Raw genomic sequence first — 18,791 nt, 5'->3', positions numbered from 1 at the left:
CAAGCAAATAAAAATGATCAAATGTAGCCGTGCGATGTTATTACACTAGATTGTCAAGTTAGAAGCTAAATAATATGAGCACGGGCGGCTTTTATTTTGAAAAGTCGACAGGCGCTGTGGAACACTGTGATGAAAAAGCCTGTTTTTGAATTATTATTTTCTGCTATTTGAATGCAGGTATGTGATGTTTCATTACTTTTGGTGTGGGATTATTTTATTTATTATTTTTTTGTCTTATTCATGTACTGTTTAAGATCATTATGCTCATGCTTGGGGTTAGTTACTAATTATTGTTTCAATATTTTTATTTTGTAAGGTAAATGGTAAAGGTATTTTGTAAGGTAATTTTACACAAGTCGCACGTTCTCTTTCTGTTCGGATTCCGTGGGAGAAAGTTCTGTGGAACACTGTGATGAAAAAACCTGTTTTTGAATGACTATTTTCTGCTATTTGAATGCAGGAGCATTAAAAGTGCCTTCAGATCAGCTGTTGTCTGGCTGTTATTCCCCACAAAACACAACGCAGAATCGATTACGCTAAACAAGCTTGTTTTCATTTATCATGCGATTGATTTATTGCTTACTGAAACAGACGTAGTTCAAACAACAGATTCTAATATTGTGTGAAAATGGTTAAATGTGCAGTCTGTTTATAACCGTTTTTGATTTAATTTATTATTATCTTTTTTCTTCATATTCACACATGGAGAAAATTCAAAATACCATCGTTTCAAAAAGTATTTGTCCGCTTGTATACTTCTTATTTGTCACACTCAAAGGTCTAACATTAAAAATTGCAATATGAAAGGTATTTTTGACTTGATGAAAACTGATGTTTGCAAATTATAGTTTTATTTATTTTTAAAAAAGTAATTGCCTCTTATACCCAATAACTGGTTTCCTGATCAGTTTATGAGTTTTAGAGACATTTTTGTGCTTACATGCAAAATATAAAAAGCTGTAATAAAAATACACATTTCCTTTCTCTACTTTTAAGTAACCCCTCCATATCCTCACCACACCATAATGCCTTGGATAATATATTGTAGATTCTGAGCAGATTTCCACTGGAGGTCATTATATATTCATAAATCCATCATCATTGTTTCTCAATCTTGTACTGAGCTTCTAGTATCAATATCTTAAAAAATTATTTACATCACTGAGTTAAAGTGGGAGACTTCTCATTAATCCAGTTTAGTAGTCCACGTTTAAGTAATGTCTGACAAATCATCAGTAGAGCAATGTTTACATTAGCTATTCAACCACCCTGTGTTAGCTTAGCTAGTAGCAACAGTAACTAATCTACCACAGCTTTCACTTAACAATAACTGCAAAATAAACATCAACCCTAAACACTTAATACTCTAGTGGACTGAAAGCTCTGTTCTTTGTGTGGGGGATGTTTTTGCTGGTGTTGTCATCAGTTGCTATAGCAACTGAGTCTGCGTGTAGCGCAGCCGACACAGAGAAATATGTTGTTTTGAGTTGTCCTTTAAAGTTTTTTTCCCTTTGCTGGGGCGCACTGCACTAAATTAATAATATGTAAATCTCCAGGCTTTATTTGGTAAACGGAATTGTTCTACCGCGGCAGTAAGGCTGTGGATGTAAATGAATAGCCTTTTTTATACCCCGCATTGTGGTGCGCATGTGCGAAATTTCCGGATATAAACAATAACACGCAGGCCGTCCATAAAGTCACAAAACCACTAAGGACTGGATTATTCCCAACTCAAGCATTAGCTAGCTGTATAACCTGAGGGCAGGGATTTTTAGGGGTCTTTGTTTCTGTTCTAGTTGCACATTGGAAAGCCTGCCACTAGCATTGACAACAAAAACCAAAAGAATTTCCTTTAAATTAAATTATATTTTATGCATTCAGACAATATGGTACAAATCATAATATGTGCAACTACCCATTTGTTTATTGCTACCACCTTTTACGTATTTGTGCTACACTTCTTCTGGATTTTCTGGTTTAGGTTGGCCAACATATCAAGTTGCAATTCCAAACTCTGGGTGTGTTATTTATGGCTATTATTACTCTGACTTCATAAATAGACACTGAATACGTCAAAATGAACCAGCTGAATTTCAGCTGTTGATCGTCACCTCCACCAAGGTTTTTTTTTTGTAGTTTCTGAATAGAAACTACAAAAGTTAACCTGGGACGTTTGTAGCTTGATGTTAACTGAAAAGAAAAAAGTCATTATTGTTTGTGTTGGCTAGATTTTGCTTCCTTTGTTGTATTTAACCTAAGAAGTCAACTCAACAAATAATCACTAAAAATGTGATTTTGTTGCGCCATTAACCCAGCGTTTCTCAATTCCGGTCCTCAGGCCCCCCTGCCCTGCATGTTTTAGGTGTTTCCCTTCTGCTACACACCTGGATTGAATCTATGGGTGATCAACAGGTTTCTGCAGCACTTGATGGTCATGCAGTCATTTGAATCAGCTGTTCTGGAATAGAGGCACATCTAAAACATGCAGAGCAGGGGGTCCTGAGGACTGGAATTGGGAAGCACTGCATTAACCCAACAAAATTTACCAACGTTTCTCAGTCTTTCTATTTCATGCACTCAGTCAAAAAAGATATGTGTCTGCAACGTTATTTAATTTTCAAGTTAGTATTTGTGGATTTTGCATGTTGTGTGAATGCCAACTCCACGGTACATTCCTGTAGACTTTGACCTGAGTCTATGAGAGCAAAACAGAATGTAACAACAGTAAACCCTTGCAAACTAGATGTTGGTCACTAATTTTATATAAGTGAAATAAACATAAAAGGCAGCTAAAAATAGTATGAAGCTAACTGATTTCCAACATGTTACATGTAATTTACAGTACCTCACAAATTTGATTTTCGAATGATTACCCAAGGTTGTAAAACCAGTGATTTTTTTTGGTTTTTATTCATGTGCTCAGTGACCAGACTGATTACTGTTAGCAGTATGAGCAGTTCACAAGACCTTTATATGCATTTTATGAATTTAAGCACTTAATAAGCTTGCTTCATAAAGATTTTAGAGCACATTGTGTGACACTGAGTTATGAAGAATTAAGCTGATTTCTCACTATCTTTGTTACATATAGTAGTGTGGCCGGGGAACCGAGGTTGTGTTTGGTAAAGAGGAGCTGAATTTCTATGTTGGGATTTTGAATTTTGTTTCTCCGATTTGGACCTCAGAAATTCTGATTTCTCAATACATCTAAAAACAAGTGATCACTCATAGATTTGTGTTTGTTTGCCATTCTCTTCATGCAGCCATAATGTGAAAGTTGCATAATCTTTGAAACAAATCTTCCTGGAATCTGTTTTTGTCCAAACAAAGTTCTGGTATTTTATCTGCAATTACAAACCTGCTCCAAACTAGGCGTGTAATGACAAGACACTTTCCTCGGAAAGGCTGACGAAATTCAAGGAGGAAGTCATTCAGGTTGTTTTCATTCACTGGACTTTCATTTTGTGAGCAGCACCTCAGAGGAATAAGGCAGAACTGACTTTCTCCTGGAAGACAAAATGAATACAACCAACTGCATAACCAGACACATGGACTTATTTGAGAATAAAGTGCTGCCTGCTCTTTACATTTTTGTATTCGCTGTTGGACTGCTGCTGAATGTATGGGGAATTAAGTCTTTGCTGCACAACTGGAAGAAACTGCGTATTGTTAACATTCTTGTTCTTAACCTTGGACTAGCAGATATGTTGTATCTGCTGACACTCCCCTTTCTGATTGTGTACTATCTTAAAGGAAGCAAATGGACCTTTGGAGTACCTTTCTGCAAGATAACAAGATTCTGCTCTAAACTCAATTTATATGGCAGTATTGGATTCCTCACCTGTATAAGTGTGTACCGATTCCTGGGTGTTGTCCATCCAATCAGAGTAAAGGGGAGACTGACTTCAACTCACTCTGTAGTCATCTCAGTCCTAGTGTGGATTTGTGTAAGTGCTCAAAGTTTTCCAGACATGTTGTTTCCCAAACATTCAGAGAACATGACTGGACAATGTTATGATACAACTGATTTGAAAAATGTGGAGAGATACCTGCACTACAGCCTCTGCTGGACGTTCATCGGATTCTTCATCCCGTTCGTCGTCACCGTGGGTTGCTATGGACATGTGACTCTTGTTGTCTCCCGCTCAAATACGGTGAAAAAGCATCGGAAACAACAAATCTTAAAACTGATGGTTTTATTGCTTTTTCTCTTCTCATTTTGTTATGCGCCCTACCATGTTTTCAAGAACATGACCCTGTATGCCAGAGTTCAGTTTGCCAGGGATATTTGCCCCACGTGGAATTCTGAAGTTTTCATTGCACATCAGGCAAGTCGTGGTCTCGTGAGCCTGAACAGTGCTCTTAACCCGCTGGTTTACTTAAATGTAAATAAGGATATGACTGTTCAGTTGAAGCAGCTGTTGGATCAAGGCTCACAGAGTTTCAGACGTTTGTTCGAGTCCAGATCCAGTTCTGTGCCGGTGCCACAGAGTGAAGAAGAAGCTGTCAGTTCTTTTTAAGAAAAGGTCTGATTTTTGGTGACTATCACGAGGGAAATCGTTGTGATGTTCTTTTCACTTTGTATTCTTCCATCTTCTTGATTAATTAATCAAACTTAACTGTCCCTGCTACAATAGCAGATAATATAATGTGGGAATGGAGAAAGTCTCTTTTGAACACATTTGGTTGAATAATTTTTTTGTTTGTTTTCATTCACACATGATCAAAATTATGTATACCCATACACATTTATTCTTTCTTTCAAATGTTCATTATGAATACACACTGCAATAAAATGCAAAAACATTCAGACTAAACACAAATTACAGTTTTTATGAATGATTTTATTTATTAAAACAAACACACCCTAAACTGAATAACTGGTTTGGTCTTGATTTCCATAGAAGCAACACCCATAAAATGTGACAGCTGGATGGCTGGAAGTGAGTCTTTTACGTCACTGTGTAAGAATTTTGGCCCACTCATCTCTTCATATTTGTTTTAATTCAGTTGCACTGGAGGTTCATTAGCCAGATTTTAGCACTTTAGGTTCCTCTGGACTTGATAAAGCGCTACTCAAATACCAGTAATTTATATTTATCACTCTAAATTCTCTGTTATGTTATTCTTTTTTTCTTCAGATGTTAAAGCTGAGTTGGGTTGCCTGCAGGATCCATTGCCTGCTACATAATCCAAGTGTGTTCAAGCTTAAAGATTTACTGAAACCAGCAACTTGAGGACAAGTTTTACATGTCACAACATAGCAAGAAAAAAAATGTTTCTGTAGAAATGGGCGTGACCTAAATACTTGTTAGGAAGTGGATGAAAGAATGAACTCACACACTGTTATTCTCAACCTGCACACATATACAGAATTGAGACCATTTTTCTCCAAAATGTTGGAATTTGTGACTGGAAACACATCTCTCTCTGTTCTCCTCGCGAGATAAAAAGAATCTAACTCTCTTGTCTTTTCTGTGTTTGTTTAATTTGTCTTTAATAGGTGTCAAAGCTGACAATCACAAAATGTTCTCGCAATAGCGGGAAAAACCCTTGTCAAACACAGAGATGGTTCTGCTGCAGAAAAGACGTCCGACTTTAATTTGATCAGGCTGCCCCAGTGCTGAACTAACACTGCAGGAAAAGCGGTGTTTTTGACCCTGAATGTCTGTATCTGTTCCATTTGTGTGACTTGCATGGCTTGTAACCTTTAATCTTATTTCGGCATTAAAAGCCTGTTTCATACTTAACCAAATCTCATTATGTTTCTAAGTAATAATACTGAGGGGTTTTGGTCAGGGGTGGAAAAATGAATGAACTACAACACTACTTTCCACTTTAGAGTGGAAAAATGAATGAACTACAACACTACTTTAGAGATAATGTTCAGGGAGGGTGCTAACCAGCAAGCCTGTTGTCTACACAAACTATTGCTTGACATCAAAGATGTCCACTGAGTAATTATCCACAACAAGGAATTCCCCTTTAAGCAGGGAGAAAAAGGCTCGTTGCCCAGGATGTATGTCTGGTTGACTGAACATGGGCAGATTCTGCTAGCACTGCACATCTTCTGCTCTTAAGTTCTTAGCTAGGGCTTGTTGCTGGCCAAAGGAAAAACGGGAGCTGATTGTCCAGTTTTAATGTGCATGAAGGGATAAATCCACTAGTGATAACTTTAAAGGGCAAAGCCTATACAAAGCAGAACATTTATTTCTGCTGTAAACACAATGAAAATATTGTAGGTTGTTTAGTTTTTATAAATTTGATAGAATACATACGTTGCCATTGCTGTTTATGTTGCAATGTATTCTGGATAGATGACATGTGCTAGATCCTACAGCGCTACCTCCATCCAGCTGGAATAATAATTAATGGGCAGGAAGTGACATTTAGCCATTTCAGTTTTAACCAAAGCACAAGAGGAAATTTAGATGAGAAAGATCAAATGAAAGAAGAGAAGAGAATCGACCGAAAAAGTTGGTTTTCTTGGAGCTACTGCTGTTTGGAAATGTCAAACCGAAAATATGCTGCAAAGAGCTCCTGTTTCTAACTCAAGCTGTTATATGGTCAGCATCCAAACATTTCATCAAATACATTAGAATGTTGTGTTTCAAAGACTTAAAGGTGTTTCATTGTCACTATAAACCTTGATTTATTATTATCTTCCAATTTGGTTTGATTTTGCGTTAGCTCCTGCTAAAAGTGTCAGATCCTGCTAATGTTGTTTGCTGTTGCTACTATAGTATATCACAAGAATGTGATCTACATAGCAGATAGCTGATCACGCCTGTCTGCTTGAACAGATATGTTGTAAATAACGGCACATGAAAACTTTGAGGCAGTTTGTCTCAATCCAGGCATTTTGTGAGCTGCCTCATCAGCCTCCATAACTTTGACTACATTTTATTTTATTTTTAACTCTCTTTGTGAAACATTGTGAGACTGAGACAATATTGGCCAATTATTCTTAACATGTGTTTCAGTTTTGTTGCCAGTTTCACTGCAGCCTGCTATAAAAAGTTATCTGACAATTCTTGACAGGAAGAGCCATGCTGAAAGGCTCTGATGGTTGTTTTAATTTGAGCTGATAAATTTAGCTACAGCTGAACTTGAGTTTAAAGAGGAAGTTATTTAAGTTGTTTTCGTCGACTCCACCTTCATTTTGTGAGCAGAGCCTCGGAGGAGAAGGGCTGAACTAACTTGGATCTGGAAGACAAAATGAATACATCCACCTGCACTCAACCCAATAAGAAATTATTTGAACATACAATCCTGCCTGCTCTCTACATCTTGGTGTTTGCTGTTGGACTGGTCCTGAATGTATGGGGAATGAAGTCTTTGCTGCACAACTGGAAGAAACTTCGGAGTATTAACATTCTTGTTCTCAACCTTGGACTAGCAGACATTTTGTATCTGCTGAATCTCCCCTTTCTCATCGTTTACTACTTTAAAGGAAACAAATGGATCTTTGGAGACAGATTCTGCAAGGTAACAAGATTCTGCTACAACCTGAATTTATACGGCAGCATCGGGTTCCTCACCTGTATAAGTGTGTACCGGTACCTGGCTGTTGTCCATCCAATGAGAGTGATGGGGAGATTAACTACGACTCACTCTGTGATCATCTCGGTAATTATTTGGATTCTGGTGAGTGTTGAGAGTCTTCCAGACATGTTCTATCCAAAAACTTACCCAAACGGATCAAAATGCTTTGACACCACCTCTTATGAACATATTGAGAGTTACCTGGATTACACCATCGCATGGACATTCGTTGGATTCTGCATCCCTTTTGTCACCATTGTAGGTTGCTATGGACATGTGACTGTTGTTATCTGCCGTTCAGATATGATGAAAAAAACCCAGAAACGACAAATCTTAAAACTGATGGCTCTACTGATTCTTCTCTTCTCGCTTTGTTATGCGCCGTACCATATTTTCAAGAACCTCAGCCTGTATTCCAGAGCTCTGCGTAAGCAGAGGACCTGCCCCAAATGGGACTCTGGAGTCTTTATTGCCCGCCAGGTAACCCGTGGTCTTGTGAGCCTGCATAATGCTCTTAACCCGCTGGTTTACCTGTGTCTATATGAGGAAATGGTTTCTCAGTTCAGGCAGCTGCTGAGGGGGGGGCACCAGATCTTGAGTCGTCGTTTCAAGTCAAAATCCAGCTCTGTGCCGGTATCACAGGCTGAGCAAGAAGCTGGAAGTGATTTATGACAGCAAGTAATGTTTTGTCATGAATTAAATTGTAACAAATAATGTGATGTCAAAATGGTGTAATCCAGTGCAATGTGTAATCTCTTTTTAACCTATTTATTGTCAAAAGTATAAAGTTTTTGAAAACGTGTTTGACTCACTGTAGTTCAGAGAATAGAATACTTTTGGACCAAAATGATCACTGCAGTTCTTTCAACCTTCCACACTATTTCTTCCTACTGACGAAGTGTATTTTTGTTTTTGTATGAACACTGCATACTTCCTGTCTCATAAAGTTCATGGTAAATTTTTCCAGGAAACCATGTTGGTTAGTTTAAAGACATGCTTAATAATAATATCAAGCATGTCTTTAGTGAATCATACTGCGTAGACTATGCTGAACGTCATAGAAATTTAAATTGAAGTCTACATAAGATGTAAAAAAAAATCCTTATATTATAAAAGAATGCATTGGCTGGTTTTATGTTGTTTTGTCATAAACATTACATAACATATGGACTATTTTTTTTGTCTGGAATATATTTGTTTTATTACATCTACTACAATTGCATGTATAACAACAATACTCACATTTTAATTTTTCTTTTTTACATATTTTACCCTTATATTTTTAATATCACCATTGTATTGAAGAAAAAAGTTGTTAAGCATGGTGGTGGCAGCATCATACTGAGGTTATTTTTGCTGCTGGTAAATTGGACCCTTTCAGAATTAGAGGAAATCCATAACAAATTCAAGTATTTGTAGTTAAAAAAAAGAGAAAGTTTTACTGTCCATAATCCGTCCAACATAAAAAGGCTTCAAATGAATCTTTGATTGACTATGTTTATAAATATGACTACATGTGAATTCCTGATCTTTGTCCTAATTTATTTATATTTGAAATAAAAATGTGAACAAACTTTCATGTACAGACAGTTTGAGTTGATAGCTGCGTAATAGACACACCCAAGTTCCAAAAAAAGATAAGTGTGTGGTTTATAAAGTTCATGGGGAATTTTTCCAGGAAACCATGTTGGTTAGTTTATGCGTAAGAAAATAATTATATTAAGCATGTCTTTAGCGAACTACACTGTTAAAAACCAACCTAGGCTTCGCATTCAAGATTAGGTTTGATTAGACTATGCTGAGCGTCATAGAAATTTAAATTGACGTCTAAATAAGATATTTAAAAAATTCCTTATATTATAAAAGAATGTATTGGTTTTATGTGGTTTTGTCATAAACATTACATAACATGTGGAATATTTCTTTTATCTGTAATTTATTTGTTCTATGTACTAAAATTTACACCTACAAGAATTGCATGTACAACAAAACTCATTTAATTTTTTTTCTTTTTAACAGATTTTACCCTTAGATTGGTAATATCACTGCTTTGAAGAAAAAGATTGTAAACAATGTACCAACTGTTAAGCATGGTGGTGGTATCATAATACTGAGGTTATTGTTGCTGCTGGTACATTGGACACTCTCAGAATGAGATTAAATCCACAACAAATTCAAGTGTTTGTAGTTAAAATGTTAGTTAAAACAAAAGTATTGCTGTGCATAACCAGTCCAACATGAAAAGGCTTCTGATCAATCTTTGATTAATTATGTTTATAAATATGACTATGTTTACATTTCTGGTCTTTGTCCTATTTTATTCATACTTGAAATAAAAATAAAAATGTGAACAAACTTCCATGTTCAGAAAGTTTTAGTTGATACCTGTGTAATAGACACCCATGTTCCAAAAAAGATAAGTGTGTGGTTTAAGAAAACTTGCCACATCCTGTTGAGTTTTCGAAGCTTCCACAAGCTAGTTTGCACGTTTCCGTCTTCGGCTTCAATACAAACATTATTTGAATGCCACTTTTATTGGTTGTTTAAACCATTTCTTTTTCAGGGTGGACTTATATTTTATCTTTTAGTTCATATGTTGAACTAAAACATTCAGTATATGATGAATGTTTTACTTGGATTTTAACCTGCAGATGAGCTAATGAGTCAGCTGCAGTAAAACCCAAGAAATGACACTACCACCATGCTTAACCAGCATACGTATTGTTCTTTGGTTTGAATACCACATCTCGACGCCTCAAAACAGCGAAAACAGCTTTCATGTCGTTGTGTCCAAAAAGTTCACATTTTTAACCAGAAAAAAAAGGCATGTCATTGGAGGAGATGCTAATGTTAAGGGACATTCGGGATCACTCAGTAACGATGGTAAATGGCCGGAACTTGTATATCTTGCTAAAAAGCTACTTGTACCTTAGTGCACTCGGAAAAAAAGCAAAACCAGAGAAGACACAAAAATGCTGGGTAAGATTTTGTGTATTTGCAGTACGAAGACACAGCGGCTGAGTGAAAGAGCTGCTACAAGCTGGTTATCAGAAGATCTATGGTTTTGCTCAGGAAGGGCCATGATTGCATTTAAAGACACACAGGAAACACAGAAATGGTCTAAAAAGGTGTTTTGTTTTAAAGTTGAGAAGTTATTTAAATTATATACGAAATGCTCCGTCACCAATGTATGCACTGGTTCAATGTTTTAATAAACAAAATATTTCAATAGATAGATGAAGGATGAAGAGTTCTCAACTGGTTTTTGGCCCAGAGCCCCCTTATCCAAAATCAAGGTCCTTGACAACCCCATCAAATAAGATATAGGCTACTTACACTAAACATTATTTTATGTATAATATTTTGCCATTTTGTACCTTTTTATAATCACATTATTATGAGTTCAAAGTCCAGGACACAAAAAAGCATGAAATTATTTTTATAGGTGTGTATGAATGAAATATGCTTTGAATGGTCAAAATGATTGGAAAAGCACTATATAACTTTACTCCGTTTACCATTTAACCAACATTCAACTTATCAATCAGAGCCAATCAGAACAGGCTACGCATTTTAATTCAAACTGATGATTATGTTCATCAGTCATGCTTGACTGATAAACAAACCTTCAGTCACTAGATGGCAGCAGTGTTCATAGTAATCAATAGGGCGTTAATATATTGAACTTAGAAATTGTTTCAAGACTTAAAACCATAAAATGACGTGCAACAACTTAAATTTGAAGTTGTTGCTGCTCATTTTAACAATCTGTTTTATCAATCAGGTCATAGAATGATCATTGCAGTGGTTTGTATAGACAAATTATTAAACATGAGATCTCTATACCATTTCATTTCTGGGAGTAAAATGGTTGCGAAATAAACAAATGACAGAAAATAATTGAGAAAGACTAGTCCTTGTGACTGGAGGAGGAGTATTCTGGGCCGGGCAGGTGGTAAGAGATCCAGGGACTTTATTAAATAATAAAATTACTGGTAAGCTATCCTCACCATATGTTTCAGTCTTACTGTCAGTTTCACTGCAGTTGCCCATTAGGACTTTCAAAAAAGTGCAGCCTGATAATAAAACCTTTGACAGGAAAGGGTATTGTGGTAATTTTTATGTAAGCTCAAAATTGTGGTCACAGCTAAGCTTGAATTCAAGGAGGAAGTTAAGTTGTTTTCGTCTGCTGCATCTTCATTTTGCAAGCAGAGCCTCAGAGGAGAGAAGGGCTGAACTGACTTGGATCCAGAAGACAAAATGAATACATCCACCTGCACTCAACCCAATAAGAAATTATTTGAACATACAATCCTACCTGCTCTCTACATCTTGGTGTTTGTTGTTGGATTGGTCCTGAATGTATGGGGAATGAAGTCTCTGCTGAACAACTGGAAGAAACTTTGGAGTATTAACATTCTTGTTCTCAACCTTGGACTAGCAGACATGTTGTATTTGCTGAATCTCCCCTTTCTCATCGTGTACTACCTTCAAGGAAACAAATGGATCTTTGGAGATGAATTCTGCTTGGTAACAAGATTCTGCTTCAACCTGAATTTATACGGCAGCATCGGGTTCCTCACCTGTATAAGTGTGTACCGGTACCTGGCTGTTGTCCATCCAATGAGAGTGATGGGAAAATTAACTATGACTCACTCTGTGATCATCTCGGTAATTATTTGGATTCTGGTGAGTGTTGAGAGTCTTCCAGACATGTTCTTCCCAAAAACATATCCAAACGGAACAAAGTGCTTTGACACCACCTCTTATGAACATATTGAGAGTTACCTGGATTACACCATCGCATGGACATTCGTTGGATTCTGCATCCCTTTTGTCACCATTGTAGGTTGCTATGGACATGTGACTGTTGTTATCTGCCGTTCAAATATGATGAAAAAAGACCAGAAACGACAAATCTTAAAACTGATGGCTATAGTGATTCTTCTGTTCTCGCTTTGTTATGCGCCGTACCACATTTTCAAGAACCTCAGCCTGTATTCCAGAGCTCTGCGTAAGCAGAGGACCTGCCCCAAATGGGATTCTGCAGTCTTTATTGCCCGCCAGGTAACCCGTGGTCTTGTGAGCCTGCATAATGCTCTTAACCCGCTGGTTTACCTGTGTCTATATGAGGAAATGGTTTCTCAGTTCAGGCAGCTGCTGAGGGGGGGGCACCAGATCTTGAGTCGTCGTTTCAAGTCAAAATCCAGCTCTGTGCCGGTATCACAGGCTGAGCAAGAAGCTGGAAGTGATTTATGACACAAGTAGCGTTTTGTCATGAGTTAAATTGTAACAAATAATGTGATTTTGTCTAGGTAACTTGAGAACATCACATTTCCCCACGCTGGACATTTTGGTTTAGCAGTAACAATACATGAAATTACCTGTAAAATTAATCATCTAAAGTAACATCTAGACCTACCATAGAATAGAACTTCAATAAGATCAATATGGTTGTGCTTTTCTGTTTTGTTTAATGAAAACTTTGCTTTAATTCTATTTCTTTTTGTATTTCATCATAAAAAATAGGCAGAGAGAGAGAGAGTGCTGTCAAGCCATGAAAAAGAACAGCAGACTTCCTGAAAAAATAGGAAGTAAGTTTCCATCCTGCAGAAAGTTTTAAAGAATGAAGTCTTAACACTTTAAGTAATTGAATTAATATTTGTATTAATGTTGTTTTGATGCTGAATTGGATAATCTAAAGAGGTTATGGATGTGATTTTGACAATGAATGTGAAATGACGTAAAATATTTATTTGCAATCAAAGATCACTGATATGTGCTGGAGGAAGATACTACATGAAAGGTTAGGAAAAGGAGAATCAGCAAAATTCATGTTTAATGTGTTTGCGAATCAGAAATGACTTGTAACCTCAGTAAAGTTGATCAGAGCTTAACACTGGTTGCTGACATGTAGTTTCTCAAGAGGGGAGATGGTTCTGATCAGGAAGTGAATGAATGACCCAAAAGAGGAACTGAAATTGCTGAAGAGAAGAAAGGTTTGTGACATGATGTGGTTGAGTAGTAAACAAAAACGCAGCAGGAAATACACGTAGTATATTGTGGATATTTTACCGTAATCAAGAAAAATAAATTCACAGAATCCAAAAGTACAAGAAAATTCAAAACAAAATAAACTGGAGACACAAGGGTAACAAGGGTAATGACAAGTAGAGTGATGAGACAGACTGGTAAGTTGTGACTGAGATAGATGAGCTGAAATACTGGGAGGTAGCAAATGGAACAATGGACCTAGCTAGATGAGATAATAGATTGCAGGAATGAGTAGTTGGGACAGGAGCTAGCTGAGGGGCGGGAGATGGAAGCACAATGAGGATAAGTAGATATTCTGGGGAATAAAAGGGAGGAAACACAAGGGAGCTGAAAGTATTTCTAATGCTAAAGAAACACTAAGACTTAAGGAAATCTGATAAACTAGAAGAGAAAAAGACCTAAACAGAAACAAGGCTCATCTAACAACAACTCAGGTACATAGAGCTAGATTAACTAGAATGACTAAACAAAGAAATAACTTAACTAGAATCGCTAAAGAAAGATGGACATAGATTTAGACAAAAAGATTAATTCATTTAAGGTGATGCCATAAGAAAACTACAAACACTATAGGGGAGCTAGAAGGACTTAATTACTTAACTGGAACCACTAAAGAAAGGTATACCTAGACTCAGACATGTAAGAATAACTGAACCTAGAGTGATGAAATAACTAATAAATAAACATTACTAGAAACACTACAGGAGGGCTGAAATAAAAAAGCAATAACAAGACAATTCTAACCACAATAAATAACCTCAAATAATAAAACTAAAATGACCATGAAGGGATAACTTAAAGGGAACTAAAACATAATAAAGAAGATGAAATCCAAACCCAAAAACCCAGAGTCCTGACAGTTTGCAGTGGTGCCCAAAGTGGGTCCTCGAGGGCCGACATCCTGCATGTTCTAGTTCTCTCCCTGGTTTAATGCACCTGGATCAAATGATGGCTCATTAGAGGCCTAAGAAGAACATTGACAAGCTGAAAAGCTTGTTGTTGCCAGCAGGGAGAGAATTAAAACATAATTCAAACTGATTATGTTCATCAGTCATGCTTGACTGATAAACAAACCTTCAGACACCAGGTGGCAGCAGTGTTCATATTAATCAATAGGGAGTTAATATATTGAACTTTGAAATTGTTTCAAGACTTAAAACCATAAAATCACCAGCAACAACTTCAAATTTCAGTTGTTGCTGGTCATTTTAGTAATCTGTTCTATTAATCACGCCATAGAATGATCATTGCAGTGGTTTGTATAGACAAATTATTAAATATCAGATTCTCTATAGCATTTCATTTCCAGGAATAAAATGGTTGCGAAAAAAACGTATAATCTCTACGACAGAAAATACTTGAGGAAAACCTGTCCCAGTCATTGGAGGAGCATTATGCTTGGACAGGAAAGTCCAAGCATAAGAGAAGCTGGGACTTTTTAAATAAGAAATTTATTGGTAACCTATACAGTATGTTTCAGTCTTATCGTCAGTCTCACTGCAGCTGTCCATTAGGTTAAACTACCTTAGTTTGTGTTTAGATAATAATTTAGGTTTATTTATCAGCTAGATTTAACATTATGAATACTGTCTAGCACAAAAATAAAAATGTCTGACAACTTATGATATGAAAAGACATGTCTAAAAGTCTTTGATATTCAAAAATGTGCAGCCTATTAACAAAACCTCTGACAGGAAAGGGTATTGTGTTAATTTTTATGTAAGCTGATCATTGCGGTCACAACTAAGCTTGAGTTCAAGGAGGAAGTTAAGTTGTTTTCGTCAGCTGCATCTTCATTTTGCAAGCAGAGCCTCAGAAAAGAGAAGGGCTAAACTGATTTGGACCTGGAAGACAAAATGAATACATCCACCTGCACTCAACCCAATAAGAAATTATTTGAACATACAATCCTGCCTGCTCTCTACATCTTGGTGTTTGTTGTTGGATTGGTCCTGAATGTATGGGGAATGAAGTCTTTGCTGCATAACTGGAAGAAACTTCGGAGTATTAACATTCTTGTTCTCAACCTTGGACTAGCAGACATTTTGTATCTGCTCACTCTCCCCTTTCTGATCGTGTACCACCTTAAAGGAAACAAATGGATCTTTGGAGATGAATTCTGCAAGGTAACAAGATTCTGCTACAACCTGAATTTATACGGCAGCATCGGGTTCCTCACCTGTATAAGTGTGTACCGGTACCTGGCTGTTGTCCATCCAATGAGAGTGATGGGCAGATTAACTACGACTCACTCTGTGATCATCTCGGTAATTATTTGGATTCTGGTGAGTGTTGAGAGTCTTCCAGACATGTTCTTCCCAAAAACATATCCAAACGGAACAAAGTGCTTTGACACCACCTCTTATGAACATATTGAGAGTTACCTGGATTACACCATCGCATGGACATTCGTTGGATTCTGCATCCCTTTTGTCACCATTGTAGGTTGCTATGGACATGTGACTGTTGTTATCTGCCGTTCAAATATGATGAAAAAAGACCAGAAACGACAAATCTTAAAACTGATGGCTATAGTGATTCTTCTGTTCTCGCTTTGTTATGCGCCCTACCACATTTTCAAGAACCTCAGCCTGTATTCCAGAGTTCTGATTATTCAGAGGACCTGCCCCAAATGGGATTCTGCAGTCTTTATTGCCCACCAGGTAACCCGTGGTATTGTGAGCCTGCATAATGCTCTTAACCCGCTGGTTTACCTGTGTCTATATGAGGAAATGGTTTCTCAGTTCAGGCAGCTGCTGAGGGGGGGGCACCAGATTTTCAGTCGTTGTTTCAAGTCGAAATCCAGCTCTGTGCCGGTATCACAGGCTACGCAAGAAGCTGGAAGTGATTTATGACAGCAAGTAATGTTTTGTCATGAGTTAAATTGTAACAAATAATGTGATTTTGTTGAGGTAAATTGAGATCATCACATTTCCCCATGCTGGACATTTTGGTTAAGTAGTAACAATACATGAAATTACCTGTAAAATTAATCATCTAAAGCAGGGGTCTCAAACTCCAGTCCTCGAGGGCTGCAGACCTACAGTTTTTAGATGTGCCACAGGTACAAAACACTGGAATGAAATGGCTTAATTACCTCCTCCTTGTGTAGATCAGTTCTCCGAGCCTTGCTAATGACCTAATTGTTCTATTCAGGTGTGGTGCAGCAGAGGCACATCTAAAAGTTGCAGGACTGCGGCCCTCGAGGATTGGAGTTTGAGACCCCTGATCTAAAGTAACATCTAGACCTACCATAGAATAGAACTTCAATAAGATCAATATGGTTGTGCTTTTCTGTTTTGTTTCATGAAAACCTTGCTTTAATTCTATTTCTTTTTGTATTTCATCATAAAAAATAGGCAGAGAGAGAGAGAGTGCTGTCAAGCCATGAAAAAGAACAGCAGACTTCCTGAAAAAATAGGAAGTAAGTTTCCATCCTGCAGAAAGTTTTAAAGAATAAAGTCTTAACACTTTAAGTAATTGAATTAATATTTGTATTAATGTTGTTTTGATGCTGAATTGGAGAATCTAAAGAGGTTATGGATGTGATTTTGACAATGAATGTTAAATGATGTAAAATATTTAACTGCAATTAAAGATCACTGATATGTGTTAGAGGAAGATACTACATGAAAGGTTAGGAAAAGGAGAATCAGTAAAAATCATGTTTAATGTGTTTGTGAATCAGAAATGACTTGTAACCTCAGTAAAGTTGATCAGAGCTTAACACTGGTTGCTGACATGTAGTTTCTCAAGAGGGGAGATGGTTCTGATCAGGAAGTGAATGAATGACCCAAAAGAGGAACTGAAATTGCTGAAGAGAAGAAAGGTTTGTGACATGATGTGGTTGAGTAGTAAACAAAAACGCAGCAGGAAATACACGTAGTATATTGTGGATATTTTACCGTAATCAAGAAAAATAAATTCACAGAATCCAAAAGTACAAGAAAATCCAAAACAAAAGTAAACTGGAGACACGAGGGTAACAAGGGTAATGACAAGTAGAGTGATGAGACAGACTGGTAAGTTGTGACTGAGATAGATGAGCTTAAATACTGGGAGGTAGCAAATGGAACAATGGACCTAGCTAGATGAGATAATGGGCTCTTTGCACCTGCCGCGCTGACGTCACAACCGCATGCGCAAATGCCGCTCTCTTTTTTCAGCTTTGAGTTACCATGACAGCTAGAAAAGACAAAGTAGTATTTCAGACGCAAATAAAACAATACCATGCCCTTTGTTGTCTTCCTAATATAATGGGCTTTTAAGTTTTCATGGATTTCCAAGCGGTCCTGAATTAAGAAGATGGTGGTTTGTAAATATTCGTGGCTACCAGTTAAAGCTAACGCCGCACAGCAAAGTTTACAGCCTTCACTTCACTCCGGATCAGCTTCTTCAGCCTAAAGAAGAAGGTAAAGGAGCCTCTTGTGTTATTTCCATGGAATCACTTCTGTATTCAGCCTGAAAGAGAGTTTATGGGAACGAGAGAGCAGACCAGAGCCAGACAGCCGAGCTACTGATCTGCCTGTACAAACCGCTGTAAACACCGTCCTGCTTCACAAGAAGCATGCAAAACTAATAAAGCGAAATAACACGGAGACATTAAGGAACACGGCCATATTTTTCTAAAATTAACAACTTTGAACCTGAACAGTCAGCTGAACTAGAACTCTAACACCAGAGCTGCTCTACTGTTGTTGTTGTTCCTCAGGCTACAGAAGCAAATAGCCTGAACCGTAAAATCCCCGTTACTTGGTCTCTGACACCAACGACAATAAACGCACATAATATACTTGAACATAAGGTAAAAACATTGTCCGTTAGAATGGATGAAAAATGTTTAGATACTTAAATAGCACATTTTTACAAGAAAAATGTCCGAGAATATTGCCTACTAGCATAAGCTAAAGCTAATGTTAGCCACAAAGTTTAAAGAAAGTAAAGCTCACCTTTGTATCTGTGAATGTATAACGAGGCGAACATCTTAAAACCTTTCTCCAGCTTAGTTGTTGGGGCTTCGGATCGATGTACATCATTAATTGTTACCTTGGACAAGCCCTGCAAATACCCAGAGTAAAGAGCCTTTTTCTATAGATCGGAATTTTCCCTGAACGCGGAAGCTGAAGTGCAAAGAGCCCATTGATTGCAGGAATAAGCAGTTGGGACAGGAGCTAGATGAGGGACGGGAGATG

General features: G+C 37.3%; 4 protein-coding genes across 4 annotated transcripts; all 4 read left to right on the top strand.

Moving 5' to 3' along the window:
• The first annotated feature begins 3,244 nt into the window (after positions 1 to 3,244).
• On the top strand, positions 3,245 to 6,030 carry LOC102229010 (P2Y purinoceptor 1-like). Its single transcript, XM_023338214.1, has one exon. It carries the CDS (start codon positions 3,519 to 3,521, stop codon positions 4,518 to 4,520), a length of 1,002 nt encoding a protein of 333 aa, XP_023193982.1. The 5' UTR covers positions 3,245 to 3,518; the 3' UTR covers positions 4,521 to 6,030.
• A 1,140-nt stretch (positions 6,031 to 7,170) lies between these two features.
• On the top strand, positions 7,171 to 9,119 carry LOC102229273 (P2Y purinoceptor 1-like). Its single transcript, XM_005811100.3, has one exon. It carries the CDS (start codon positions 7,219 to 7,221, stop codon positions 8,215 to 8,217), a length of 999 nt encoding a protein of 332 aa, XP_005811157.1. The 5' UTR covers positions 7,171 to 7,218; the 3' UTR covers positions 8,218 to 9,119.
• A 2,444-nt stretch (positions 9,120 to 11,563) lies between these two features.
• Positions 11,564 to 13,442, top strand: LOC102229530 (P2Y purinoceptor 1-like). Its single transcript, XM_005811101.3, has one exon. It carries the CDS (start codon positions 11,806 to 11,808, stop codon positions 12,802 to 12,804), a length of 999 nt encoding a protein of 332 aa, XP_005811158.2. The 5' UTR covers positions 11,564 to 11,805; the 3' UTR covers positions 12,805 to 13,442.
• A 71-nt stretch (positions 13,443 to 13,513) lies between these two features.
• Positions 13,514 to 16,667, top strand: LOC102229792 (P2Y purinoceptor 1-like). The gene has a single exon (XM_023338255.1). It carries the CDS (start codon positions 15,456 to 15,458, stop codon positions 16,452 to 16,454), a length of 999 nt encoding a protein of 332 aa, XP_023194023.1. The 5' UTR covers positions 13,514 to 15,455; the 3' UTR covers positions 16,455 to 16,667.
• The last annotated feature ends 2,124 nt before the right edge of the window (positions 16,668 to 18,791 follow it).

The sequence above is a fragment of the Xiphophorus maculatus genome, chromosome 1, assembly GCF_002775205.1.
Source record: "Xiphophorus maculatus strain JP 163 A chromosome 1, X_maculatus-5.0-male, whole genome shotgun sequence".
Classification (NCBI taxonomy): domain Eukaryota; kingdom Metazoa; phylum Chordata; class Actinopteri; order Cyprinodontiformes; family Poeciliidae; genus Xiphophorus; species Xiphophorus maculatus.
The sequence above is the reverse complement of the archived record's forward strand: the minus strand, read 5'-3'. Positions and strand labels throughout refer to the sequence as shown.

Excerpts from the sequence above, each read along its gene's own strand:
- LOC102229010 (XM_023338214.1), top strand. The coding sequence starts at position 3,519 with ATGAATACAACCAACTGCATAACCAGACACATGGACTTATTTGAGAAT.
- LOC102229273 (XM_005811100.3), top strand. The coding sequence starts at position 7,219 with ATGAATACATCCACCTGCACTCAACCCAATAAGAAATTATTTGAACAT.
- LOC102229530 (XM_005811101.3), top strand. The coding sequence starts at position 11,806 with ATGAATACATCCACCTGCACTCAACCCAATAAGAAATTATTTGAACAT.
- LOC102229792 (XM_023338255.1), top strand. The coding sequence starts at position 15,456 with ATGAATACATCCACCTGCACTCAACCCAATAAGAAATTATTTGAACAT.